The following is a 24,170-nucleotide window of genomic DNA, read 5'->3' as shown; positions in this document are numbered from 1 at the left end:
GAGGATGGGAAATGCCTCTTTATATCAGTAGTTGAATCCATGTTGGAGCAGAAGGATGTGGGTCCTTCAGCCAGATGATTGCCACTTGCCGCTGCTTCTACAACATGCAGAAGAGTAATAACCAGGAAGGTGTTAGCCAAAGCACATTGAGATCAAGGGTTGGTCTGGGAAGGAACCTAGCTCATGTCTACCTTTCTCAGTCTGAGGACTTCTGCTCCTCACTAGTAGATTCCTTAAAATTCCTAATGTAAAATTGCTGGAGATATTATACTAACAGAAACCTAAAACCAGCTGTACTACATGAAAACTGGTAGAAGCCCATGAAAAACTGTTTCGAAAGCTGCGGCAAATCCTGACAACAAAATAGGGAAACTACTAAGTAGAGCTCCATGGCTTTGTCTCAGAATGACTCTTTCCATTTATCCCTTTATCACTAGATCTGAGAATCCATCAGTGAAGCTGAACTAATTGCACTGAATTTCCCACAGAAAATCAATCCAATCCCCCACCTTCACTTCACTTCCAACCCCATCCACTCTTTTTTTTAAACCCATCAAATTAAGATCAAACTTCATGAGCTTAAAGAGGCAAAGTTTAACTCTATCTTGAAGACTTTTTCACCTCATGTATAATGTAAATTTGCCTAAGGTACGCACACCCCATCTCACACTGCAGCTCCCAGTGGCAGCCACGGGGAAGAAAAAGCAGCATGGAGCTGTAAAATGGAAAATAAACAGCTTAATTCTGCAACGTAGACAGCCTCCATCAAACATCAAGGTGGTTCCAGTCGAAAGACCAGATCCCTGATGGCCAAAACAGTAAGAGAATTGCCATGCATGTTGGCTGAATGTGGAAACCTCACATTTCTTAATTTCTAAAAAACAAGCAGGTAGTAAAACCGCCACCAGCAACTTGGCAGTGAGTGTGGCACAGAGTCCTGTTCCAGGTGGGTTTGCAGGAGCACACAGGGGGAATAATGGGTCACCCCAGCCCTGGGGTTGCTCTGCAAAACAGAGCAATGACTCAGCAGGGGACATGGAGCAATGGGGCTGAGCTGATCACTGTTTTCAAAGCAAAAACTTGAAAACACTTCAGTTCTTGTTTTAAAAAAAGAACTTTCCTATCTCCCTCATCTCCAAATTAAAATATAGGTTTCTTTTTAAGTACATTTTCCTGTGAAAACCAAAAAGAAAGAGGACATTCATGATGGAAGAGCACAATGTAAATAGTTTCCAAAAGGAGAAAGAGTCTTTCCTTTTAAAACAAAAGTTTCCATCTAAAGTGCTCTGCCATTTTCTAACTGGCTCTTTGCTACTACTATTTGCAATAGTCAAACTCTAGTCAAGGCACTTACAAGAAGGTAAACTTTGTCCCATGGACCCAAAACTCAAGCATGCTCAGCACTGGGTTCACCCAAAATCACCCTTGAGGATTTCACTCTCTGATCCCTTCTCAGCACACACTTGACCAGCATGTGCTCAGCATCTCATGACCTAGTCAAAGCCACAGTCACCCCTGTTTCACATCTGGCAATATTTACAGTAAATTCTTCTCAAGGGGCTTGTCTGAAGGTCTAATTGAAGGCTTATCTCTCTGATTGATCAGAGATGGAGTCCTCTGCCAGAGATGCAATGAGAAAAACAAAGTGGGCAAAGGCTAGTGGTGACTCTCTTCTACTAAGGTGTTTGTTTAAATACAGAAAATGCAGTTGCTTTCATAAAAAGGAAACTTGAACAGGTCATTTCTTTCTACTGTCACATCTTCTGTCCCAACATGCCTCTAAACTCAAGCAGAGATTTTCTTCCAACATAAGGATTTAAGTTAAACTATCTTTCCCTCCTACTAAGTTTCTTGTAGGTCTGATGATGGAAAAATTCAATTCCTGTCCCCCAGGAAATTCTGCTATTTCTACATCAAGGCAAAAAGCTGAAAAATCTAAACACTTCAGGGAACAACATTTTCAGCATTATCAAACCAAATAACACAAGTCTAGCTCTCTGAATCAAATAATATAACATCAGCTTGTTGAACCAAACAAACATTTTGAGTATAGATCATGGTATAGGGCAGCACAGCAATATACCACAGAAAATGCAGCCTGCACCTAGCAGAAAATAGAGCTTGAGAGACAAAAGTAGAGGTCTCAAGAGGCACAGCAGGAATTCAGGAAGATACAGAGATTCCTATTGACTTACCATAGGGCATTTTCCCTGCAGAAGATCCCACCAAAGTCTCTCTTTTCCCCCACAGCACCGTGTGATCTTGACCAAACTTCATTTTTTTCTCTGACACAGAAATGTTCTGTTCAAAGATTTCCAAACAGTCCCAGTCTCTAGAAATGTATCTGGGGGGTCCAGAGGATGAGTTTGGGCTTGCTGCTAATCCAGACTGTTGCGAACCTGAGGCAAGAAATGGAGACAGAAGCAGCAAAACTGTTTGGTGTGGGAACTCTTTGTTCTGCACAGTCCAAAACAACATTGCAATGAAACACCATCTGCAGCAGGCAACTCTGCCAGGAATTATATCACAGACCCAAATGCTTGGCATTTCTGATACTTTCCAACACCACATGTGAAAACACAAGCAGGGAAGAGGTGAATGATCAGTCATTGCCCCAGCACATCAGTGTGTCGTGGGCAAGGTACCAGCCTGTTTGCAACATTGGGTGTCCAAGAGGGTTCACGCCCTCATCAGTACCACAAACTGTTTGGCATTCCCCTCTGCTGTCTTCTCTTCTCAGGATTACGCTGACTCTGGCCTGCCCCATGGACCTCAAGAACTTCCCCATGGATGTACAGACGTGCATCATGCAGTTAGAAAGCTGTGAGTCCTGTGCACATTGCTGTTTTGGAGAGGAGACAACGTGCTTTCCCTCTCCCTCTCCCCTGCCATCTCCCTCCCCAGCTGCAACCCATTCCCAGTTCAGCCTTCACTGGAGGCTTGCTCAAGAATCACTTGCTCAGGATTTTCCATTCATTCAGCATGTTACATTTCCTAGAGAAGGCAAACCTTAAAAGATCCCATGAGAGGAGCCCTGGCTTGCTTGTATTTACATTGGCCTTTCACTTTGGAGGAGAAAGGGAAAGTGCTTTCAGCTGCAAATGAGATTTTTTCTCTCTGGATGAACCCTTGTACATGTTGCTTGTCCCAAAGGAGGGAAAGACGATGAACAACTTCATTCAGAGAAAGAGGTCAAGTTTGAAAAAATAGCAAACAGCTCAACAAGCCAAATTCAAGAAAAAATGTGATTTATTGCAGACAATTCATTGCACAGCATCACAGCTCCAGTGCAGGTCATTACCCCAGCTTTTACCATATGCATAAGCAGTTCTGCCTCAACCCAAATCCCATTCATTACAGCATTGCCAAGGAAGGCCAGGATAAATCCCTGCCTCCAAGCATAGCTCTCTTCTACAAATCTGTCCCTTTCCAGATCAGTATTTAATATGTTTCACATGGTATTTGTCCCCTCCTCTCAACAGTTGGCTACACGATGAATGATCTCATATTTGAGTGGCAAGAAAAAGGAGCCGTGCAAGTTGCTGACGGGCTGACTTTGCCGCAGTTTATCCTCAAAGAAGAAAAAGACTTGAGATACTGCACAAAGCACTACAACACAGGTCAGTGCTGTTTATCCTCAGCTGTCGGGTTCATTAGAGAAGAATTCAGGACTGTGCATTTGTCGGAGTCTCTTGCTATGTCTGATCGCGCTGTGGTGATACAAGCCTTGTGCTACACAGCCAGGGACAACACACATATACAAATACGCATAGATATATAGCCAATAAAAAGCTAATAGACGCAAGTATGTGGAACCCTCTTGTCCCCACCAACATCTGCATCTGTTCAAGGGTGCTTGGTCTGTAGCTTCTCTCCCAATATCTTCTTTTATCTTTGATGCAACAGAGCAGGTGAAATTTAAGTGACAAAGGACATACTGCCAAGAGCTTTCTTTGCTATGTTGATGTTGTACATTCATATTTCAGAACTGGGCAACAGCTGTTCATTTCCTCCTCTTAAAAGACTCTGGTTCTAGGCAATGCAAGGAAAGTCCCCAGACAATAGCCGAAAACAGGAGGCTCACCGTGCCTTATCAGTAAATCTTCCATGTATCTCCCATCGTTCTCAGGCAAGTTCACCTGCATAGAAGCTCGTTTCCACCTGGAGAGGCAGATGGGCTATTACTTGATCCAGATGTACATCCCCAGCCTCCTTATTGTCATTCTGTCCTGGATCTCCTTCTGGATCAATATGGATGCTGCACCTGCTCGTGTTGGCCTGGGGATCACCACAGTGCTCACTATGACCACGCAGAGCTCTGGTTCCCGAGCATCGCTACCCAAGGTAGGAAACACACTTGTCTTCGCAGAGGGGCAAAATGTGCACTTTCTGGGGACAGCACATAAGTAAGTCACCACACAGATCCTCCTGCTCAACACAAGAGACATTCTGCTGCCATTGCACTATTCCAGTTTAAGGGCAAGCAGAACAAATTCCAGTCCCCTCCTGCAAAAATTTTAGCAGAGTTGCTATGGCTAGCTGCAAAACTTCCGCTAAGATTCAGCACTCACCCCAAGATCTACCACAGCTACCAGTAGCCAGGAGCTCTGTACCTCACAAACCCCTGCAACAACCACACATGGATATGCACTCTACATTCTAGCTTTTTACTCACTTGACCATCATACTAGCACTTGACCATCATAATAGTACTGAATTTCCCTGTTATGAAGGGCTTCTGGTGTGATCAGACTGGATTACTATTTTCCTTGCATATAAACCATCACAATCAAGATCTGGATACATTAAAAACTGTGGAATTACTGCTACTTAAGAGCCCAGAAGCACTTTCAGTGGCCTGATAATAGATTCATGTTAAATGAGCTAGATTTTGGTATCCAAGAGTAGATGTCAACCATATAATGCCTTGATCAACTCCTTCCAAAGACCTTGGGAGTAACATGTAAAATGGCGAGCAAAAAGGCATTTGGGTGAAGAAGCCACCCCATCTCAGTCTCGCTCTGATTCCTAGGTGTCCTATGTGAAGGCCATAGACATCTGGATGGCCGTGTGCTTGCTGTTTGTATTCTCTGCACTTCTAGAGTATGCTGCCGTCAACTTCGTGTCCCGGCAGCACAAAGAGCTGCTCAGGTTCAGAAGGAAGAGGAGGCACCATAAGGTAATACATAAAGCATGAAGGACATGGCTGGAATCTGTCTCAGCAGAACATCACTACATGGTCAACTGAACCGAGCCACTAGCTCCCAGGGAAGTCCTTAGTATACGCTCAGATGTTAAGGAGGGTCACACATCAAAAAGCAGGGCTACCTCAATGAATTTTGTCTCTTCTAACAATCTGCTGACCCCAGGAGTCTAGCAAGCTGGGTTTTGTTAGCTAGCCAAGTGGTCTAAGCCAAAAGGGTTTTTCTCAACAGAACAGTTTCCACACAGCAATGTTCTGGTCTGAGTTCTCTTCAGAAGACAGCAAGGGCTGGGGGAAGGCAGGCAGGGATGTGTGAGGGATGTCTATCAGAGAACAGCATCCCCAACAAGACCGCCTACATTAGCCCGGAGGTAAGTGACACCTCTTTTGTCCCTGTCATCTCCATGTTCAAAAGCATCTGCTTCTCAGACTGACTGCAAATTCCTCTCATAAGGAAAGAGCATTATTCTCAGCCTTAGCTCGCTCCATGCTTACTTGCCATGACTGACGCCAGCCCGAGCATGCATGCATCACATAGACACACATCTCCTGCAGCCTGAACTCTACTAGATTTTAGGCTGAGGTACCACAGCAAAGATTTCACCTCACAGGATGCACTAGAAATAAACATAAAGGTGACTGTGATCACAAGACAAAAGGCACTTAAGAATTGTCCTTAATTAACTAGCAGAATCAGGTAGGTGGTATCAAATTTTCAGCACCAGGCCTCAGAGGCTGCCCTCAAGCTAGCATTAAAAAACCAGTAAATTGCTAAGAAAAAAAAAAACCAGAAAATTTTGCTGATAGGAATCTCAAGAGACCCACTAGGTGACTGCCAAGGTCTGCCTAAAATATTCCTCATAGGTATTTGTCTACCCTCTATTTTAAAGAGCCCTCCATGATCCATCCCATCCAGAGACCCCCCATTCCATTGCTTCACTGTCCCAGCCATTAAAAGTCTTTCCCAGGGTCTAACCTGTCCTACAGCAGTTCACAGTGTGTGCTTGGAGAACTGCCACCATTCCAGGAGGCAGCGGGGGCTAAGGAGCAGGAATCCCTGTCTCTTTGTAGATTTGCCTCTCTGCTTCAGTTGTCCTATCTGCAAAACAGGAGATAATTGTTCACTTGTCCCCAACCCAGTCAGAACCACGGATGAAAAGTGTTGGACAAATGCAAGGGAAAAGAAGTCACAGATGAGACCAGCAGCACCCATTGATTTTGTCTGGCCAGAGCAAGACCCTGCCATCTCAAAATAAACTGAGGCAATTTTGATTCAGAAGATGCAGTCTGCTTAATAGAGCCAAAGCTAAAACCACCCAACATGGGTGCCTCATAGTGCCTTTACCTCTTCGTCTAGATTCAGACATCCTGTCTCTGGATCCATGCTGTTGTATGCAGATCGCTCTGTTGATAAAACAATAAGGAGAAAAAAGCCGCTAATATACAGATGAGTTTAAAAGATATTTGCCAGAGATGTTCCATTGAACACAAGGCTGCTATTACAATCCCTGCCCAATCTCACAGCAATTTAATTGGAACAAAGTATAAACAAAAACACTTGCAAAAGCAAAATGAACAAGGTTTGCAGGCTCATCAGAAAACTAGGAGCTGACTGCAAATATGCAAGTGGGTTAGTGAACTTGCCAAAGAACCTAACTGCTCTGTCCCGATGTCCTGACTTGTCTGGGTAGCTCTGCCTGGCTTAGGTATGACATGTCAGGCTAAAAACAAGCAAGATGTTGCAATGGTCCATGCTGGTGGAGGCAGCTGGGGAAGGGGACCAGCCCATGCCCACATTTGTTAGGTCTGCCCCAATCACCTACTAGCCATTCTTCACAGCTCAATGCTCTGGACAATGTGCCACGGTCTGGCATTAATACAAGTGAATCAGACAAATCTGTTTCTTACTTTCCTCAGAGTTAGATGCAAGGTGCTAGCTTATTCTGATCATTAAGAGTCTTTCTTCCTCTCTAAAAAATAAAAATAAAATCAATAAATATCTGTTGCCAGCTTTCAATTGGCCCTTTCCATTTCTGAGCAACCTCTTACCTCCTTCCCTCTGGAAGAAGGGGGAGGACTAGACTAGAGACAGCTCTCGCTGAACCCATTACTCTGTCTGTATTTACTGAGGCAGACAGGGCCTGGCATGGGGACATGTAGGGACCATGATGGCTAGGGAGAGTTACTGTCCCTTCAAGGTCTGGACCACTCTGGTTAATATGGCACCAGACCCACATGGAGTGTATTTGGAGACTCAGCCCAAGGAGGCCAGCCCAGTGTGGCTGGTGATGCCTTTGCCCTTCTCCTTTGATATGGCACCCTGAAAAAGGCACCATTAGCTTCTCTATCCTGGGTAGAGCACTCACACAAAATAGATCAGCCACAGAGAACAGCCAGTGCCCCCTCGGCAACGAGGAGAGAAAAGAAATTCAGTAAATTAGGGAATTAAGTGATTTAGGCTAAACCAGACGTGTCAGTGCATATGTGTTTGTGCAACCAGAGAAGAGCAGAGGCAGATTTACCTGAACCCCCATAATACAGACTTGGTGAGAAAGTCTATAAGCTCTGAGCACCTCAGAAAGCCAGGCCTTTGCAGTCCATGCACATGTTGTCAGCTGTACAAAGGAGTCCAGTTAAGGAAAGAGGGACAAGTTAGGGACGAGAGTGAACCTTTGCAAAACTCTCCCTGATGCACCAGAGCTGAGGGATGCTGGTGCCTGCTGCCCTCAGGCGCAGGGTCCCGCTTGGCCCCGTGCCACCTGCCCGCAGGTGCTGGCAGGAGCTGGCAGCGCAGCAGGAGGGTCAGAAGTGGCCCCTGCTGCCTGTACCCCTCCAGGTCCCCATCCACCCTCCTTGCCAGAGCCTCATCCATTGCCAGTGCAGGTTCTGGCCGCCCGAAAAGTAGAACTCCTACATCACCTATCATCAGAAAATCAGCCTTTTAAGTGAAAAATTCTCTCCAAGAGAGCCAGGAGAAGAGTTTCTGTGAACCTTGACTCCTAGCTCACAAAGTGTCTCTTACTAGATGTTCAGCACCTGGACTCACCCAGCCCTGAGAGCAGCTGGGTCCTAATTTTTGGTGACTCAGTTTCCCTGACCAGAGCACTGCCTCCTCGCAGAGGCATTGTTAGGAGGCAAAGATATTTGAGCATTGTCAACTCTCAGATGCCAGGGACCAGAGATACACCAAGGGGACGCAACCAGAGCAGGGAAGAATTATCCAAAGGCCTGCAAATTTGTCTCAGCCAGGACTCTGAAACAAATAAGCCTTCTGGTAGGTCACACAACTCACCAGCTTGCCACCCTCTCAAAAAAACCCCAAAACAATGATTTTATTATTGATTTTATTTGGGTTGTTTTGCTTTGCTCAGATATGCCAGCGTGCTCTTCCTTCTGCTCCTCCACCCAGACCCCCGGCACAGTGCCTCCATCCCATGCAGCTACCTGCTCGATACAGGGGCCATCCAGAAAAGGCACTCTGCAAAGAAGAGAGGAAGGGGCAGCAGGGCACATCGGGCAGGCGGGCTACGAGGGAGGGGGCTGGTGGGTCAGTGTTGGGGGACACAGGTCAGTGTTGGTGGACACAGCATGGATCAGCCTCCATGACAGATAATTAGTGCCATTGGTCTAACAATTAGCCTTGGTGACCTGTAGTCAAGAGACTTGGGTTTCTGACCCTGCCTCTGCAACTTGCTGGTTGTATCACTTCGGCCAAACTTGGTTTTTCCTGTGATTACATCCCTATGCTCACTAAAATAGGGCTAAATTGTTCCGAGAAGCCTGCGAGGCCTCCACCAAGAAACAGCAACAGCATTTGCCTTTAGACTAGAATATAAATTATTTTTCTTGCTCAGTAATTGGCATTAGCACAAGCAGCCATGTCTTACCGTTGGCCCGTAGAAGGGCACTTCTCTTCCTCACCTAGAAGATGGCTTGTGGGGAGGGGCTGTGGGGCTTGGGGGTCCTGTGGGCAGACGAGCTGAGGGCTGGTTGCACTCTGCCTGCAGAGGTCTTTTCCTGGACAGGTCTCGGCGCCTGCGCATCCATGTAACTCTGTAGGAAGTCTCGCAATGCAGCTTCGACTACCTGAGTTACATGGAGCCCACTCCTTCTGGGCAAGCTGATACAGCACAGGCAAAGCAAAGAAGGTGCTGATAGGAGTGGGGGGGGAGGGAGAGGCAGAAGCAAAACAGGGGATGCAATTGGAAAAATGAATGCAGTACCATAAACAGTTCAAGTATGTCAAAGACACCAGTGGGGTGGAAGTCAGTCCTGTTCTCCATGGGATGCCTGGATCCCCTGATTTGCATCTGTGCATCACACAGCTGGCACCCCTCTATAAGGCTGATCTCCCAAGAGCAGAGGGTTTGTCCAAGGGCGCTGCGGTCGGGGCATGATGGAGGTGTCTTTCCCTTGCAGAGCAGAAAGCTGTCAGTGGAGAGCCTTATAGCGAGGGTGCACTGACTATATCTCATTTTAAGTAGAGTCCCATGCTGAATCTGTTTCAGGAGGACGAAGCTGGTGAAGGCAGGTTCAACTTCACTGCCTATGGGATGGGACCAGCTTGCCTACAAGCCAAGGATGGCATCTCCGTCAAGGGCGCCAACAACAACAACACAGCCAACCCGGTGCCCCCGCCATCCCGCTCCCCCGAGGAGATGCGAAAGCTCTTCATTCAGCGAGCCAAGAAGATCGACAAGATCTCACGCATCGGCTTCCCTATGGCGTTCCTCATCTTCAACATTTTCTACTGGATCATCTACAAGATCGTCCGCAGAGAGGATGTGCACAACCAGTGAGGGAAGGGGAGCAGCTGGGAGGGAGTGAGCAATCCTTTATATATGTGCAATAGCAATGCAGCAATGCATGAATTTAAGAATGTGGCAATATCTACTAAAAAAAAAAGGGGAGGGGGGCTGGGAGGGACTTTTAATCATGTGAACTGAGGATAACTGGCACAGGGAGGAGAAAAAAAGCTCTTGATCTGGGGAGTGCAGGGTGGGGTTAGTTTTACGGCATAGGAAGGTTTGGATTGCTCCAGCTGCAATCCAAGCAGTGTAATATATTAATATATATTCATGCTTAATTATAATGCAAAAAGAAAACAATCAAAAGAAAGATAAACAAAAAAATCCTTTTTTTAGCCTATTAACAGCTTAGATTCTTAAGTCACTGGAATGATTCATAATTCCATGTGCAGAAACAACTGCAATTACGCTTTATCTGACTTTTGCTATAGAAAGGCCATACCAGTCAAGCACGTGGGGAAAAAAAGCCCTAACAAGGAAAAAAAAACCCAAGAAAATAATTCTATGCTTCTCTAGGTTTTGCACTTTGAAAACTGGATAGATAGGGAAACTTAAGAAAGAGGCTGCAGGTTGTTGTTTATTTTATATATTTACTTTTTTTAGTCACGGGTTTGCTGATCAAACACTTTGTGACTTTTGGATAGAGGAAAGCAAATACATTATCTCTTTCATCCCCATCAGAGAGCATCCAATGGGAAACCTGAGAAGGACATCAGAGCCTTCATCAGAAATCGCAGGTACCTTCTGTCCTTTTAAATGACCTGGCAGGATTCAAGTCCTAGGAGAATATTAGAAATTATGAAGGATGGGTTTTTTTCCAAAACCCTTTCTGCCATGTTTGTTTACAATGGGGGGGTGGAAGTGTTGAATGAGTTAAAGCAGAAATTATATTTAAAATATAGAGAAAACAGGCATATTCATGCCTTTTTGCGACAGGACCAGGCGGACGGCAATGCTGTCAGTAAAGGGGTGGGTGGGGGGAAGGTGTGTACAGAGAGAAAGGCTCTTATTTTCAGACATTTCATAGCAGTAATATTAATAGCGAAGCTGGGCCCATAGACCCAAAACTCTATTTTTGTATCTATTTTGGTGCTGCATTTAGCTTTAACGTGGATGGGAAGATGAAGGAGGCTGCTTTGCCCCTCTCTGCTGCCCAGCAGAGTCCCGGGGGGAGTTGGCACAGTTTGGTGGGGATGGGGAAGGGGGGGAGGGAGGTGGGAATGGGTGAGCAAAGGGGTTTCCCTTTGGCCAAGCGGTAGCACGGGTTGGCATTGGCGGTTGGGGTGGGGGATGACAGACCAAATGCCTCCAGGGTGTTATTTGAAAGCCTGGCTCAGGGCTGGCATGGGCAAGTCAAGGGCTTGATGTCCCACTTGCCTCTCTGGGACCCTGGGCGGGAGCTGAGCTGCAGCACCCGGGGTGATTCAATCGTGTTCATTTGCACTTTAGCGAGGCAGGTAAAAGAGAGCACGAAGGAAGAGACAATCAGTCTGCACTGAGGCACTTGAGGTCAGGTCTGGATTAGGCACTAAATGAAGGCAGAGAGACAAATGGCACCCAAGGGGTGCTTCCGCTCTCCCTCCTCTCCCCTCACCCAAGACTCCTGCTCAGGACTGGGCCACAGCTGACCTGGGCTGCAGATATGATTCTTGCTCTGGGAACAGACAGATTCCCGCTTGCAGAAGCCGCATCCCCCAGAGCAGCTGGAGCAGCTCACAGCAAAGTGCCCTCCAGCACTGTCAGGTCCAGTCTGGCCCAGGTCAGCAGCATCCAAGCTTGGATGGGAGGTGGGAGCCTATGCTCAGCCATGGGTGTCCCAACCAGTGCAGCAAGAGGCAGCTATGGGAGATGGCAGTGGAGCACAGAGACCTGCAAGCTGTCCTAGCGCAGGGTCGGTGCCAAGAGGAGGAAGCCCAGAGAAAGCATCAGATCTCTCCTGGGCTGGGCAGAGGGACACCCATCTCTGAGGTTGCCAATTCAGCACCTTTCACCAGCACTAAATACACTTTATTTTAAAAAAAAGGAAAAAAAAAAAAAAGAAAGAAACAAAGGATAAGAACAACAAGGAAAAAAAAGGGAGAGAAACAAAAAACATGACGGTCAGCATGTGGACTAGGGCAAATGGCAATATTTCCCAATGTTTTGGCAGAGGCCACCTAGCTTTCTGACTCCCTCTGCACTGCTGAGACGGGGAAAGGTCATGCAATACCAGTGTGAACCAGTACATCAGCCTCTTCCCCTCTTCCTCTTTTGGAGCAGCAGAAAACCTGTGGCCTGAGGATTTCTCCTTCCCCTGGCAGACAGTGCTTTCCCAAGGAGGGAGATCTCAAGCTGTTGAGCAGAGCCGTTATCTGATGCTAGGACAACTTTCCGAGCCTTGGCTGGAGCCCAAATCTGCTGCTGGCTCTGGTTTTGCCTGCTGAATTATTGAAATCTCCCTGCATGCACGACGGCCAGTCATGCCAACTGTGGGTTGTGCGATTGCTTTAAACAGCACGTCCTTGTTTGAGATGAAAGAGCAAATCCAGGGAATTCCCCTCCCTGCCCAACAGCAGGGCAGAGGCTTGGCAGCCCACGCACCGCGGCTCCTTGCTCACGCAGGGGAACAACCAGAAATCGCTGTCATTTGGGCAAAAAAGTTCCTGCCTCAATGACCAGTCCTTGCACTTAGGAGGCGGGCAATTTGGTTGTGGTTGACACAACTGCTCACTCTCCCCAGGCTACCTGGGATGGCTCATCAGGGCACAGCCAGCTGCAGGGCTGAGGGTTTCCTTCCTAACTGGAGCTGCTCTAAGGAGTTGCCTGTAGGTTGTTAACAAATCCCGTGCACCATCCTCCCACCCAAGTGAGGTTTGATCCTACAGCCCAAGGGCAAGACCAGAGCAAGGAGGAGGAATATGTTCCCACCTCACTTCATTCTGCTACAGCTTAGAGAAGGGCCTCAAGACCAAAGAGGAATCCCATGTTCATCCTAGACCTACTGCTTGGAGATGCAGATAAGCTCACAGTTACTGCTTCACTAGAGCTCTAGTGTCACTTCTTGGCACTGACTAAGGTCAGAGGAAGGCAAATTAGGGACTAGAAATCATCAGAAAGATTCTTGTGTTTCCTGCTCATACAGAAGCACTTCAGCTGCTAGTGGAGCCCATGGGAATTTAGGGACTGAAATAAGAATTACACGCTTACCACCCTGCCTTTGCATCCAGTTCAACTCTGCCAACCACTACGCATGTTTGATGCTCATCATAAGCAGCGTTATTTTCTCTTCATTAAGCAGCCAATTTCTATTCAGGCCATTTTCCAGCCCCAGAGCTGCCTGCATGGTGACAGCGAGCAGCACTCACATCCCAACATGAAACATGATGGGGTCTTGGCAAAGGTCTGACGGTGCTGAGATAGCTGTCCCACAGAAGTCCTGCCAGACAGTTTCACCACATAGACAAGACCTTAGACTGTCCTAGGAGCCCCTGGCAAGTCTGCACAGTTTCCAAAATCAAACATTTTTCTCCATCTGTGCTAGGCTGTTTAGTCTCTGTATTGCAACAGAACTTGCTTTGATAACCTATCTCATCTTCGAAGTAGGCTGCTTTAATAGTGCCAGCAATTATATTTATTAGTAAGAATGTATACGATTTGATATTGCAGGGTAGCTTCCAGGCATATTGATGGAATTTAACTCAGTAATTGTTAGCTCTTTTTAAGAATGAGGCTCAGAAGCAAAACCTCTGAATAAAATAGACAACAGTCAGTCTGGCAATAAAGAAAGAAAATAGGGTCTTAATTCACTTGGACTCTTTGGAAAACAGAGCTTTATCCCAAACAATATTTCCAGATGTTGCTGGAAATGTATCACTTCATGAGCAGGAATTATTTTTCCGTATATATATAAATATAACTGTGGAAACGAAAAAAAAAGTAGAATAAACTTACTGGGTTTTGGTCACGTACATGAGTTTTCCCCACTTTAATTCCTGATTAAAACAGCTTTCCATCTGGGATCCCAGTACTATGGAAATCTGAGAGAGGTTCCGAAGACGGTCCAGGACAGACCAGTAAGCACATGGTCTGCTACAGACTGCAAGGCTTAACCTTGGCCCTGGCAAAGCACCAGCTTGCCTTTAAACACATGGGCAGGGTCATTTGCTTCATGGGTCTGGTAGTGCCCTCATTCCTCCTGTCCTAGGAGCCTTTGCCGGTCAGGGCTGGGGGACTTTGTTCCTAAAAGCATCAAACAATTTCAGATGCTGAATATTCTCACGTCCTGTGAACAGAAACACTTTTTTTGTTTTCCTCAAACTTTTCTGGAAGGTTTTTTTTCTTCTGCCTCTTCTGAAGATCTTTATTTTTGAGGCAAATCCAAGACAATTCAAATTACACTATTGGTTGTCTTTTATCTCAACTGTAATTTGAAGATCTTGCTTGGTTTCCTAATGCTGGTGGAAAAAAAGGTTAGAAGTATTTACAATATATATTTTTTAAAAAGAAAGGAACATATGAAAGGAGAAAAGGCTATTTTAAATGGTGCCATGTTTTTCACAGATTTTATACAATCATATTTTTGTACTGTACTACCCTTCCTTAATAAACCATAGTTCTTATCCCTGTGCCAAAGACAGACAATCTCTGTCAATAACCCATTCCTTACTCCAAAACCTTGCTACCGGCAGCAGTGGATAACACAATATGGACCCCTTCTCCCTCAAAACCCAATCCTACCAGCACGGCTGCAGGTCTGGGGTCACTGCCTGCCAGCTGGACATTGTGCATCTCCTGTCTGGGTAACTGCAAGCAGCAGGTCCTGCCCTGCTGCAGCGTCCCACAGAGCTCAGTTCAGTGAAAGAAGTATCTGATCCCTTCCCTGATAGAAAGCACCTGACACTCTCCTGTCTTCTTCTCAAAGGGAGATGTAAGGGGTATCTTGTGCTGCTCCTGCTTCAATAGATTTCCATCATTTGTATGGAGAGAGTATACTATTTAAATAGAAAATTGAGATACTTGATTGTTCTTCAGGGTGCTAGGATGAGCACCAAAGCAGAACCTAATATTCATTAATTTTAGCATCTTCAAAATTACTTCAGGTCCTTTAAGTCTTCCCATCCCCTCATCTCCTTCACAATTATTTTTTAAGGGCAGTTGCACATCTCTCTTGCTCAAATGAATCTACACAAGTCTCTTACTTCATTCAAGTAGAATGCATTTTTCTGTATTCATCTCCCTTCTTTCATGACCTGAACTTTCATTTCTATGGGGCTATGTTCCTCAGCTCTGCAACCTTTGAAGGGCCTGGCACAGATAGGTGTCTTGGGAAATACAGGGCAAAATATGTGAATAAAACCATTCCTCCTAAGCAGGCAGGGTTACAGAGTTACCAGGGAAGCACAATCATAGCAAAGCGTGTATGAAGAGGACTCCTGGGGAATGCAAGGACAGCCAACAAGGTCTTTTTTGACTATGCTCTGTGTGAAAGCAAAGCAGCGTAAGTCAGAGAGAAGGCAGACTTTTTGCCTGTTATCCCTGTAGGGCCCCATGTTTTTCAGTGATCCAGATATGGAGCAGCTGTTTATTGGAAATCAGGTTCTTACATTCCCAGTCTCATTCTACTGTGGTGCGTAGCAGAGGGTCGCAGATGAAATAAGCTGTCGTGAACCAGGCAACGTGTAAGGAGCTGTTGCACGTTTTGCGCAGGGCATCTGCTTGGAGCTACTCCAGCCTCTGCCTGCAGCTGATGGGGAAGTGCTGGTGCTTGCACTAGGTGAGTCATTCTCCTCTGAGAACTGCTGGGATGAGCAGCCCTTGGGTGATGCCCTCAGGTGATACCACACTGAGGGAACATTGAAGTGCACAGCCTGGACTGGAGATACTGGGGTTAGCTTGGTAATGGGAAGCACAGGCTGAGCAAGGTGAGGAATCCCAGCCTGTGATCTCCCTTGCAGCAGGTGTCCCATGCACAGGAAGGCTGACATTTTCATTTGTAGGGTCTGCAGCTTTCCCGGTTCACCTCTACCCTCACTCACACTATCATGTTTTCCCAGCATCACACTGTCAAGCAAAGGACCAAAGCTCCTGGTACTGTAACATGGTAAAGGACACAAACCACATGGCAGTCTATAAAGAGAGGGATGATTTCAGCACCTAGCAGAGGAAATTACTGGTTAAATTGTCAAATGAGGATCCTGGCATAGACTGAGAGAGAAGGGGAAGGAAAAGCAGTAAGAGAGGTTTGTTTGCATGCCACGTCACTGTCTTCTCCTGGCATTCGAGGCAGACAGTGCTAACAGGTATGATGCAAGAGTCAAAGCTGGCAGCAGGAATTGCAAGATTGTATTAAGTAATCATGACCATCAAGTCTAGCAAACCTAAGCTGAAGTCCTCACACGGTTTACTGCCAGGCTTCCAAGTAGAAATTGTAAGGGAGTCTTATGTTTGTGACATTCCTGCTCCTGGGTCTTTTATAGACAGAGTGCTGAAGCCCATCCTGGGATAGGGCTGGCTCCCAGCAGTGCTGGAGATGGGTTAGCCAGGGTTTGACCCAGGCCGCGCACAGGGAGAGCACATGCATTGGGAACAGATCAGCACAAGGGGATGTTGCCACTTTGGGGGAAGGCAGGGATGGTTTCATGTTGGCTTAACAATCCCCTCAGCACTCCAAGCATCACTGCTGGGGCTTGCAGGCTGTGCTTAGTGCTGCCACTACTCCTACCAACAGTAAGAAGCCAGCCACAAAAAGCACAAGGGAGAGGGACCTCAGCAGCTTCCCAACAGCAGTAGTTCTCAGCAAGGAGAGAGGATACAGAACCCTACTACCTGTTCCCAGCCTGAGGTTTAAGTATGTTGGTGCTTCCAGTAGAAGATGATCCATTTTTCCCTGGGCATAGGATGATACCACCATAAATAAGCCATCAGCCTGGCTTGAAATTAGCTTTTATTTATAGATTTGCCACTTGAATTGCCTAAGTAGCTTAAGCCAAACAAGGACACCCTCTTCACCTACCCAGGGAACTTGGCTGAGCCTAGCTGGGGCACAAGGTACCGTCATTAACTATGTGCCCTAGTTTAGAGCTGCAAGTGTGTCATTGCTATGGCAGGTGAGTCAAGTTTGGCACAAGAAGGGACAGGTAGAGCTGGCCTGGACCTGCCAGGTCTGAGGGGCACAGAGCTCACAAGTAGCTTTTGCTGCTAAGGCTTTTGGGAAGCTGGTTCCAGGATTGTTAGCACCGTAGCAAGCTGAAGTCACCTTCCCCGGTGGGTCTCAGGGAGGACATGTCTGCCTTATGTAGGCACTTGGCAGTATTGGGGCACTGCTAGGTTACTTACCTGGCAAAAGCATTAATCAAGCTTTAGGCTGCAGACCAGCTGAGCCAGCTGGCCTAGGTTGAGCAGACCAGAGAATTTGGGCACTAAATTACAGCTCCAGGTTCAAGCCTGAATCAACTTTGCAGTGAACACACCCTCACAGTCACAATTATAGTGGAGGCTTGATACTGGAGGCCATGCTTAAATCAGCATTGCCCTGTCATAGCCCTGTGGAGATCAACAGGCCATGACTTCCAGCAATAGCAGAATTAGGGCTTGGGCTTCAGTGTTTCTTGCTTGACATCTAATCCCCAAACAGTGACCTTTATTGAACTAAAACTATGCAATACTGAACAGATTGTGCCAAGGGTGGTGCCTTAGCCACCTCTCCTGGATATGCACTTACATGTTTTTAGAAGTATCCTCATCACAGTTCCTTGTGATGGGCTAAAGAACAAATACACAAGCCCCTGGGGAGCAGGGCCAGCTCTGGAGCTCGCGATGTGCCACAGAGGGACACAACTGTGTTGTGAGACCACAGCTTCTAGGCCAGCTCTGCTCCTCCGAGGCTGCAGTGTTAGAAGTAGAAGAGTCCTAGAAGTTCAGCTCCCTATCCAAGAGTAGAGTGAGGGCATGGATCAGAGATGAGAAAGGAAGAGCAGATCAAGACTCACGTAAGGCACAGGAGCTTGTAGTACTTACTCCTCACTGTAGTAAGTGCAGTCACAATTGCAACCCCAGTCCATGGGGTCCTCCTGGGAGTTGAGGCTTTAAATACTGCTGCTTGTTCTTTGAGGGGTTGGAAAGAGAATTCATGAGACTTAACTTGTCCCATGGACGAAGAGGTATGGTACAGCATGGGCAGTGTCACCTCTAAAAACAAAGCTTGAGAAGCCAGTAAATAGAGAAAGGAAGTGGAGAAGGGGCAGCCTCTGTAATGTAAGAATGGTGCTGGAAATGCAGCTCGCTGAACAACGGCACACTAAGGTGAGGGACACCGGTACATCCTTCACAGGCAGGAGGATAATGAACAATCCTGGCAAGTCCTTGATCAGATGCATGCCTCCACTTGCCATCAATCCCACTTTTTATCAGGAAAAATAAAAATTAAAAAAAAACCAACCAAACAAAAAACCCCACCATTAATGAATTAGGCTATTTTTATATCCTTTCCTCACTGTTTTGTTTGAGTAACCATGGCCAGTGCTATTGGTCACAGTAGTAGAGCTCAGCTCTACAAGAAATGCTCAGCTAGAGGCTAACCCAACAAAACCTTAGCAGAAGGGAGCACGAGTTCCTTTACCTTATGCTTGCCTAGGCTGAGGAAACAACTGAACAAGGGCTTTGAAACACTCTGCTCTGCCTTTGCCTACACTGAACTTGTACTGCTTCCTTTCTGTCCCCCTCTTCCCAAACCTGCTTATGTTTCTGTCCAAAACACTTGCATTCTTCCAATTCCAGGGTTACATCAGGAGTAAGCAGGGAAAATAAGCTCAGAAGCAGCATGGACCAAGCTGACAAATCCCTAAGTTAACCTACTCAAAGTGGAGAACTGTAAAAGCAGCACCTCCACCCCCAGGTTGATGCCCCCTTCACAGTCCTCCAGCACTGAGCAGGGTTACTAAAATTGACAGGGCAGTTGAAAGACACCTGCATTTCAAAACCATGATTGATACATCCCTCCTTAAATCAGGTCAAGATGGCAGGTTAATTTGGGTATCTGTCAGCTTTGGGAGTATCCAAATCGGAATTTTTGGCAAATAAGCATAAAGGTCCAAACAGTGATGTTATGCGAGAATTTGAGAGACAGGTATGTAATCCACCTTCCCCTCGCTGGGAAGAGCGATCTGTTGTGCTTGAACTCTGCCTTTGAGCTCCATCTTGCTGCTCACTGCAACGTCAGAGCATCTCACTGTACAATCAGCGCTGCACTGCCTGCGACTGGTGCAGTAGGTCAGGAGACACAGGCAGGCCAACTCCAGAGGCACACGAGGCGACAGACAGACATTAAGGCACAAAGGCCAAGTGACTTAACTCACCACATGCATGTGGAATTTATTATCCTGAAAAACGCACCGCCTGGAGCATCTCAAGCCTACTGTGAAATGGAATTCATATGCAAAAAGATAAGTTTGTGTGGTTCCTGAGTCTGGCCACGACATACTGACAGCACTAATCATGGCCAGAGCTCACCTCTTCTTTTCAGGGACTTGCTGAGCTGCAGGAAAGAGATGACTGTTTCAAAAGAACTGAAACAAAGGCAATTGCGCTAAAAGCCATTCACACATGCGTTTGAGATACAGTAAAACTTCAGTGAATTAAGAGGTCTATGGAGAGATGCAAAGATGAAGCAACACACTAAGGACTTCACCCAAAAATGGCCTGACATGCAAAGGTCACAGTGCATTTCATCGCAGTTTACCATCCCTGCAGCATCAGTGAACACCATTCTGGAAGCAGCCTTTGAATCCTGAAGATGCGCAAGCCTGTCCCCAAGCAGCTGTTTGTAACCACCCACCTGAGATCGAACAGCAGCCATAAGCAGGCAAACATCGTTGTGGACAGTGACATTTTTTGGACTGTGTTGTCTACTCACGTTCCACCACAGTGTACAGCATATCACGCTTATATTAAAACTGAGATGAGGAGTAATGAAAAACTTACATGTAAGTGATACAAAAAAGGAGGGGAGGACCCAGAAGTTTCTCCCTTCCAACTATAAACGCACACCCATTTACATTGTTTTGTAAATGAATTTATCTTTAGAAAAACAATAAAAATACTTAAGATATTTCTGTTCAGGACAACCATTGCACATTTGGTCTTACTTTGGAGGGGAGATACAAACACACACAGCAGGAACACTTTCTAATTGAAAACATACAAAGTAAATAGAAGTGGGAACAGTTCACAGCACCTAGAGAGTGTTTTCCTTGTGTCCTTGATAAACATTGTCTCAGTTTCCCAGAAGTATCCAACTCACTGGTCAAACTCGCAAAAATCTGGTATCTAGGAAGAATACCTCCCAAAAAACTTTTGAAAAAAGCCTATTAAATAGTGGCATTGTTTTGTCCTATTTTCTGTATCTCTCCCATCTGTAAGCCATTTGTATGAAGAAAATCTTTGTTTCCAAAGCTTCGCTTACTAAAGCTCATTTGTTCCAAAATACAACAGCGCCTTGATGCTGTTTATAGCAGGGAGGGCCAAGAGTTCTGACCGATGAGCTGGGCTGGGTTCAGCAGCCGCAGTGCAAGATGTTACTGGCTGCCCCATCCCTCTGCCAGAAGTCACTGTCCCCCCCAGCGAGGGCAATACCAGTCACCCTCCACTCTCTAGTGGAACTCAGGGTAAAAACACAGGGAGTTTGTCAACACAGATCAAGACCTCGGCTGTGGGACAGACCCTCCCGCAAAGGGGTAAGACAAATCACTGAAGATTATACCCTCTTGACGTGCCCATCCGTCAGAGCCCATTTATCAATGTGCTTTTGTAAATACTAAATCCAGATTTGAACTACTTTTGCAATTTTTTTTGGTGTGCTTGTCAAAAAAAAATAGATCAGGATACAGATATTTTCTCAAGCTTGTTCTTAATCAGGAGAGGACTGGCAACAAGGCCAGAGCATTTTCTTTTCATTCTTCCATCTTATTGAGACCTCAGAAGGAAGCAGTGGCATTAAAACTGCCCCAGTTTAATCAACTCTTTTAAGCATAGGAAAAAAAAGAGGCAGCTGCTGTTAAGAGGACAAAACTCATCTCCCTTTAACTTCAAATGAGCTTCTTTAAAACAGGCATTGAAATAGTTCATATTCAGCTGTTTTAGTTTTCTTCCTTGCAAGGTGGGTGCTAAAATATCAGCATCTCACAGGAGATAATCAGAAAAGTATTCACAGGGTAAGAATTAATCACTGGAGTTAGGGTAAGAAGGAAGAGCGAAGTGCTCTCTGAGTACCTCTACTGGTTCATCAACACAAGTCTGACAGAAAATAATGGAAAAAGTCAATGCTTATTAATTTTCATGCTACTCCCCCTTCAAGAACAGAGGAGGGACTAGAGAAATACAGAATATAAAGTGTGGAACCCATACTTAAGACTTAGGACAAAATTCTTCAAAAAGAATAAACTAGCTTAATCATGAAGTGCTTACAGGTCTTCTCCCTACCCACCTTAAAAAGGGACCTCCCTGTCTTTTCTATATGGATTTATTATATATACATATAAATAAATATATACATACACAAAATTGGTATGGCCTTACACTCCATTTAAGGATATTTTGCTACATTGGTCAGAGTGCAAAGCAACTGCTTCCTTAAAAGCAGCATTTTTACATCATGATGACATGAACCTATAACTTATACAATTTGCATGACCACACAGAAACAGCGGCAGATTATTTTTCTGGCTTGTAAAAATATTTTAAAACAGAAGTTCTATTTCAGCAGTTTGAAGATGGAATGTAAAGTTTCTGCTGTTATATGTATATAAAATATATTTATTGAATCATACATTCATGCTGATTCCAATTAAAAAAAATAAAGGTTTTTTCTGAAATTCTCTCCATGGATTTTTAATGCCAGAGGTTCCATGCTGCAGCCCACACTGCTAGTGCACTTGTGCTAACATAACGTTTCATGAAAATAAGGCAAAAGACCAGTTTTACTGTTAAGCCTTTTATTCTGAAGAATAATCTCTCCCATCTGTGACTTCCTGAGCTCCACCCCACAAAGGAATTCCTACAGCAGCAGCAATGTTAGCCTTGGAGCATGGAGAGAGACATAGCATTCAGACTTCTGAACTGCTCCTTACTGTTTCAGACTCTTGCAAGGCTAACACATTTAGCTAACACAGTTAGCCTTCCTTTCCCAGGATTCAAGATCAAGTCCAGGCAGCAGAAGCAAGTTTTCCACAAGTGTGATCAACAGGGATGCATCACATCTCTGGTCTGTATAAAACATCTAAGTCGCTCTGGTCTTTCACACAGCAATGACAGGTACCCAAACAGAAAGTTCAGTATGTGTTGTCTTTACAACACCCTGGATTTTAAAAGTCGGACACAAATGAACAGCAGTACACTCTATAGAGCCAAACTATGCCTTAAATTCTCATGCAAGCCAAAACAGGTTCTGGCAAGGAGCTTAGCTGTTTGGGCCTAGGGTCCATAAAAAGAAAAAAAGGTATTATTTCATGACCATTTTGCAAGCTAGGACATGGCATTATTTATACACAGCCTTACAATTCTGGTAGATGAACTGACCTTGGTACAGACACCCAAAATGACACTTCAGAATGTTAAAGGACTGCCACTCACACTGAATCTCAAAGATGGACACGATAAAGTATTTTTCCTCCCACAGTCAGGTGCTTTGTCAAGTCTGAAATATCATCAGTGGAACAGCAGATCCCACTTGGCTTGGCAAGTGGGATTTTGTGACAAAAAATAGAAGGGCAACATCCTGCCCTTCAAATCTGTTCCGAGAACACACCACTACTCTTAAAATGTGCTGTCCTTGAGGAATAGTGGAGTTTGAAAGCATTTGACTCAATTGTTTCATGTCTCATAACCAGATAAGCTATGAACAAACCCCTTTGCCCCATCTGCCACACAACATGCAAACAAGATTATCAAGATCTTAGGTGAGTAGTTTTTCAAGTTACCAGCCAGGGTAAGAATGGTACTGCTGGAAAATGAAATAATCACTGAGATAATTACTTCCTGCTAAAGCATGCACAACTTCAGGAAACTGCTAGTGTGCCATGTGCTCTTAGCCCCAGGCAGCAGTGTGTAAAGAAAGAGAAACAATTAAAAAAACACATTTTGTTCAAAAAGATGATGTCCCTCCGAGAGACGCAGAATCAGCAGCTGCAGAAATCAACTCCAAATCTTCATACCTGCACCCAGAGCCACCCTTTTCACCAAGGAAAGTGGACTCCCAGGAAAGGGCAATTCTCCCATGTGACACTGCTGAAGAAAGTTTCTCATTCAGATTCAAGTCAGAGCTCACTGTCACCACATGTTAGCACACAGGCTCAGTTTCCTACTCCGGGAGTAAATCCTCTCTGCAAAGCCCTACTTCCAATAGCATGCCCACCACCTCCACGCTTGCCTATGTGTGGCTAGTGTACACCCAGGAACACCACAGCTTCAGCTCTGAGCAAATTCTTCCTCAAAATAAAAAGAAGAGGAACCTGTAAAGAGGGCTCTGCAGAGCAAGCAAGTGATCCCTGCCTGAATCCTCAAATGCAGGACAAACACCTGCAGTCCTGAACACACAAAAATTTCAGTTCAACTTTACACAACAGCCCCGTGCAAGTCAGCTGATACTTAAAAGTACTCCAGAAGGAGTTTCTCCCTGCACAAGAAAAGGGGATAACTAAGCCTAGTTAATGGCACAATGCCCTTAACCAAAGAAAATGCAGCAAAGGCAGGATAGCTTCCAGTTCTGGTTCAGGTGGCATGAAGTGTACTACTGTAAATGAAACGGTCTTACTTCTACTTCTCTTACACTATTAAGATCAGTCAGAAGAGGCCAGATCACACCTAGTCATACATGACACCCCCATGCTCTCAGAAGGGCAGGCCATTAAGTTATAAGGATCATTAAGGTTGTTCCTGACACTGTCCATGCGGCCATGTGTCTATGTGGGTGCGAAGGCAGCCTATGACACATCTGACCAACTTTTCTCCACTTCCTACTCCCTGCAGGGTACTGGAACATCAAGAGCACTTCAGCAAACAACGCCTCATTGTCTTAAAGCAGAGGTGCTAACAGGGAGACACACAGATCCTATTCATTTCACTCTCCCCTTTACCATTTTTTTTCCCAGAAAGAGATAGACTACCTTGGTTATTAGAGGTTAGCCGCC

At 45.6% G+C, this 24,170-nt stretch overlaps 1 protein-coding gene across 2 annotated transcripts in view; it reads left to right on the top strand.

Moving 5' to 3' along the window:
- GLRA1 (glycine receptor alpha 1) overlaps nt 1-10,002 on the top strand; it is a 39,935-nt gene extending 29,933 nt beyond the window's left edge. Inside the window, exons 5-9 of one of the 2 annotated variants that reach the window (XM_075509571.1) lie at nt 2,741-2,823; nt 3,483-3,620; nt 4,130-4,344; nt 5,033-5,179; nt 9,688-10,002. In XM_075509571.1, the coding sequence (XP_075365686.1) occupies nt 2,741-2,823; nt 3,483-3,620; nt 4,130-4,344; nt 5,033-5,179; nt 9,688-10,002 (898 nt within the window). The remainder of the gene's footprint in view (nt 1-2,740; nt 2,824-3,482; nt 3,621-4,129; nt 4,345-5,032; nt 5,180-9,687) is intronic. The other variant, XM_075509572.1, reaches the window with a different exon arrangement.
- Nucleotides 10,003-24,170: the final 14,168 nt, after the last annotated feature.

This window comes from Mycteria americana, chromosome 8, assembly GCF_035582795.1.
Source record: "Mycteria americana isolate JAX WOST 10 ecotype Jacksonville Zoo and Gardens chromosome 8, USCA_MyAme_1.0, whole genome shotgun sequence".
NCBI lineage: Eukaryota > Metazoa > Chordata > Aves > Ciconiiformes > Ciconiidae > Mycteria > Mycteria americana.
This window is presented reverse-complemented; position numbering and strand designations above follow the sequence as displayed.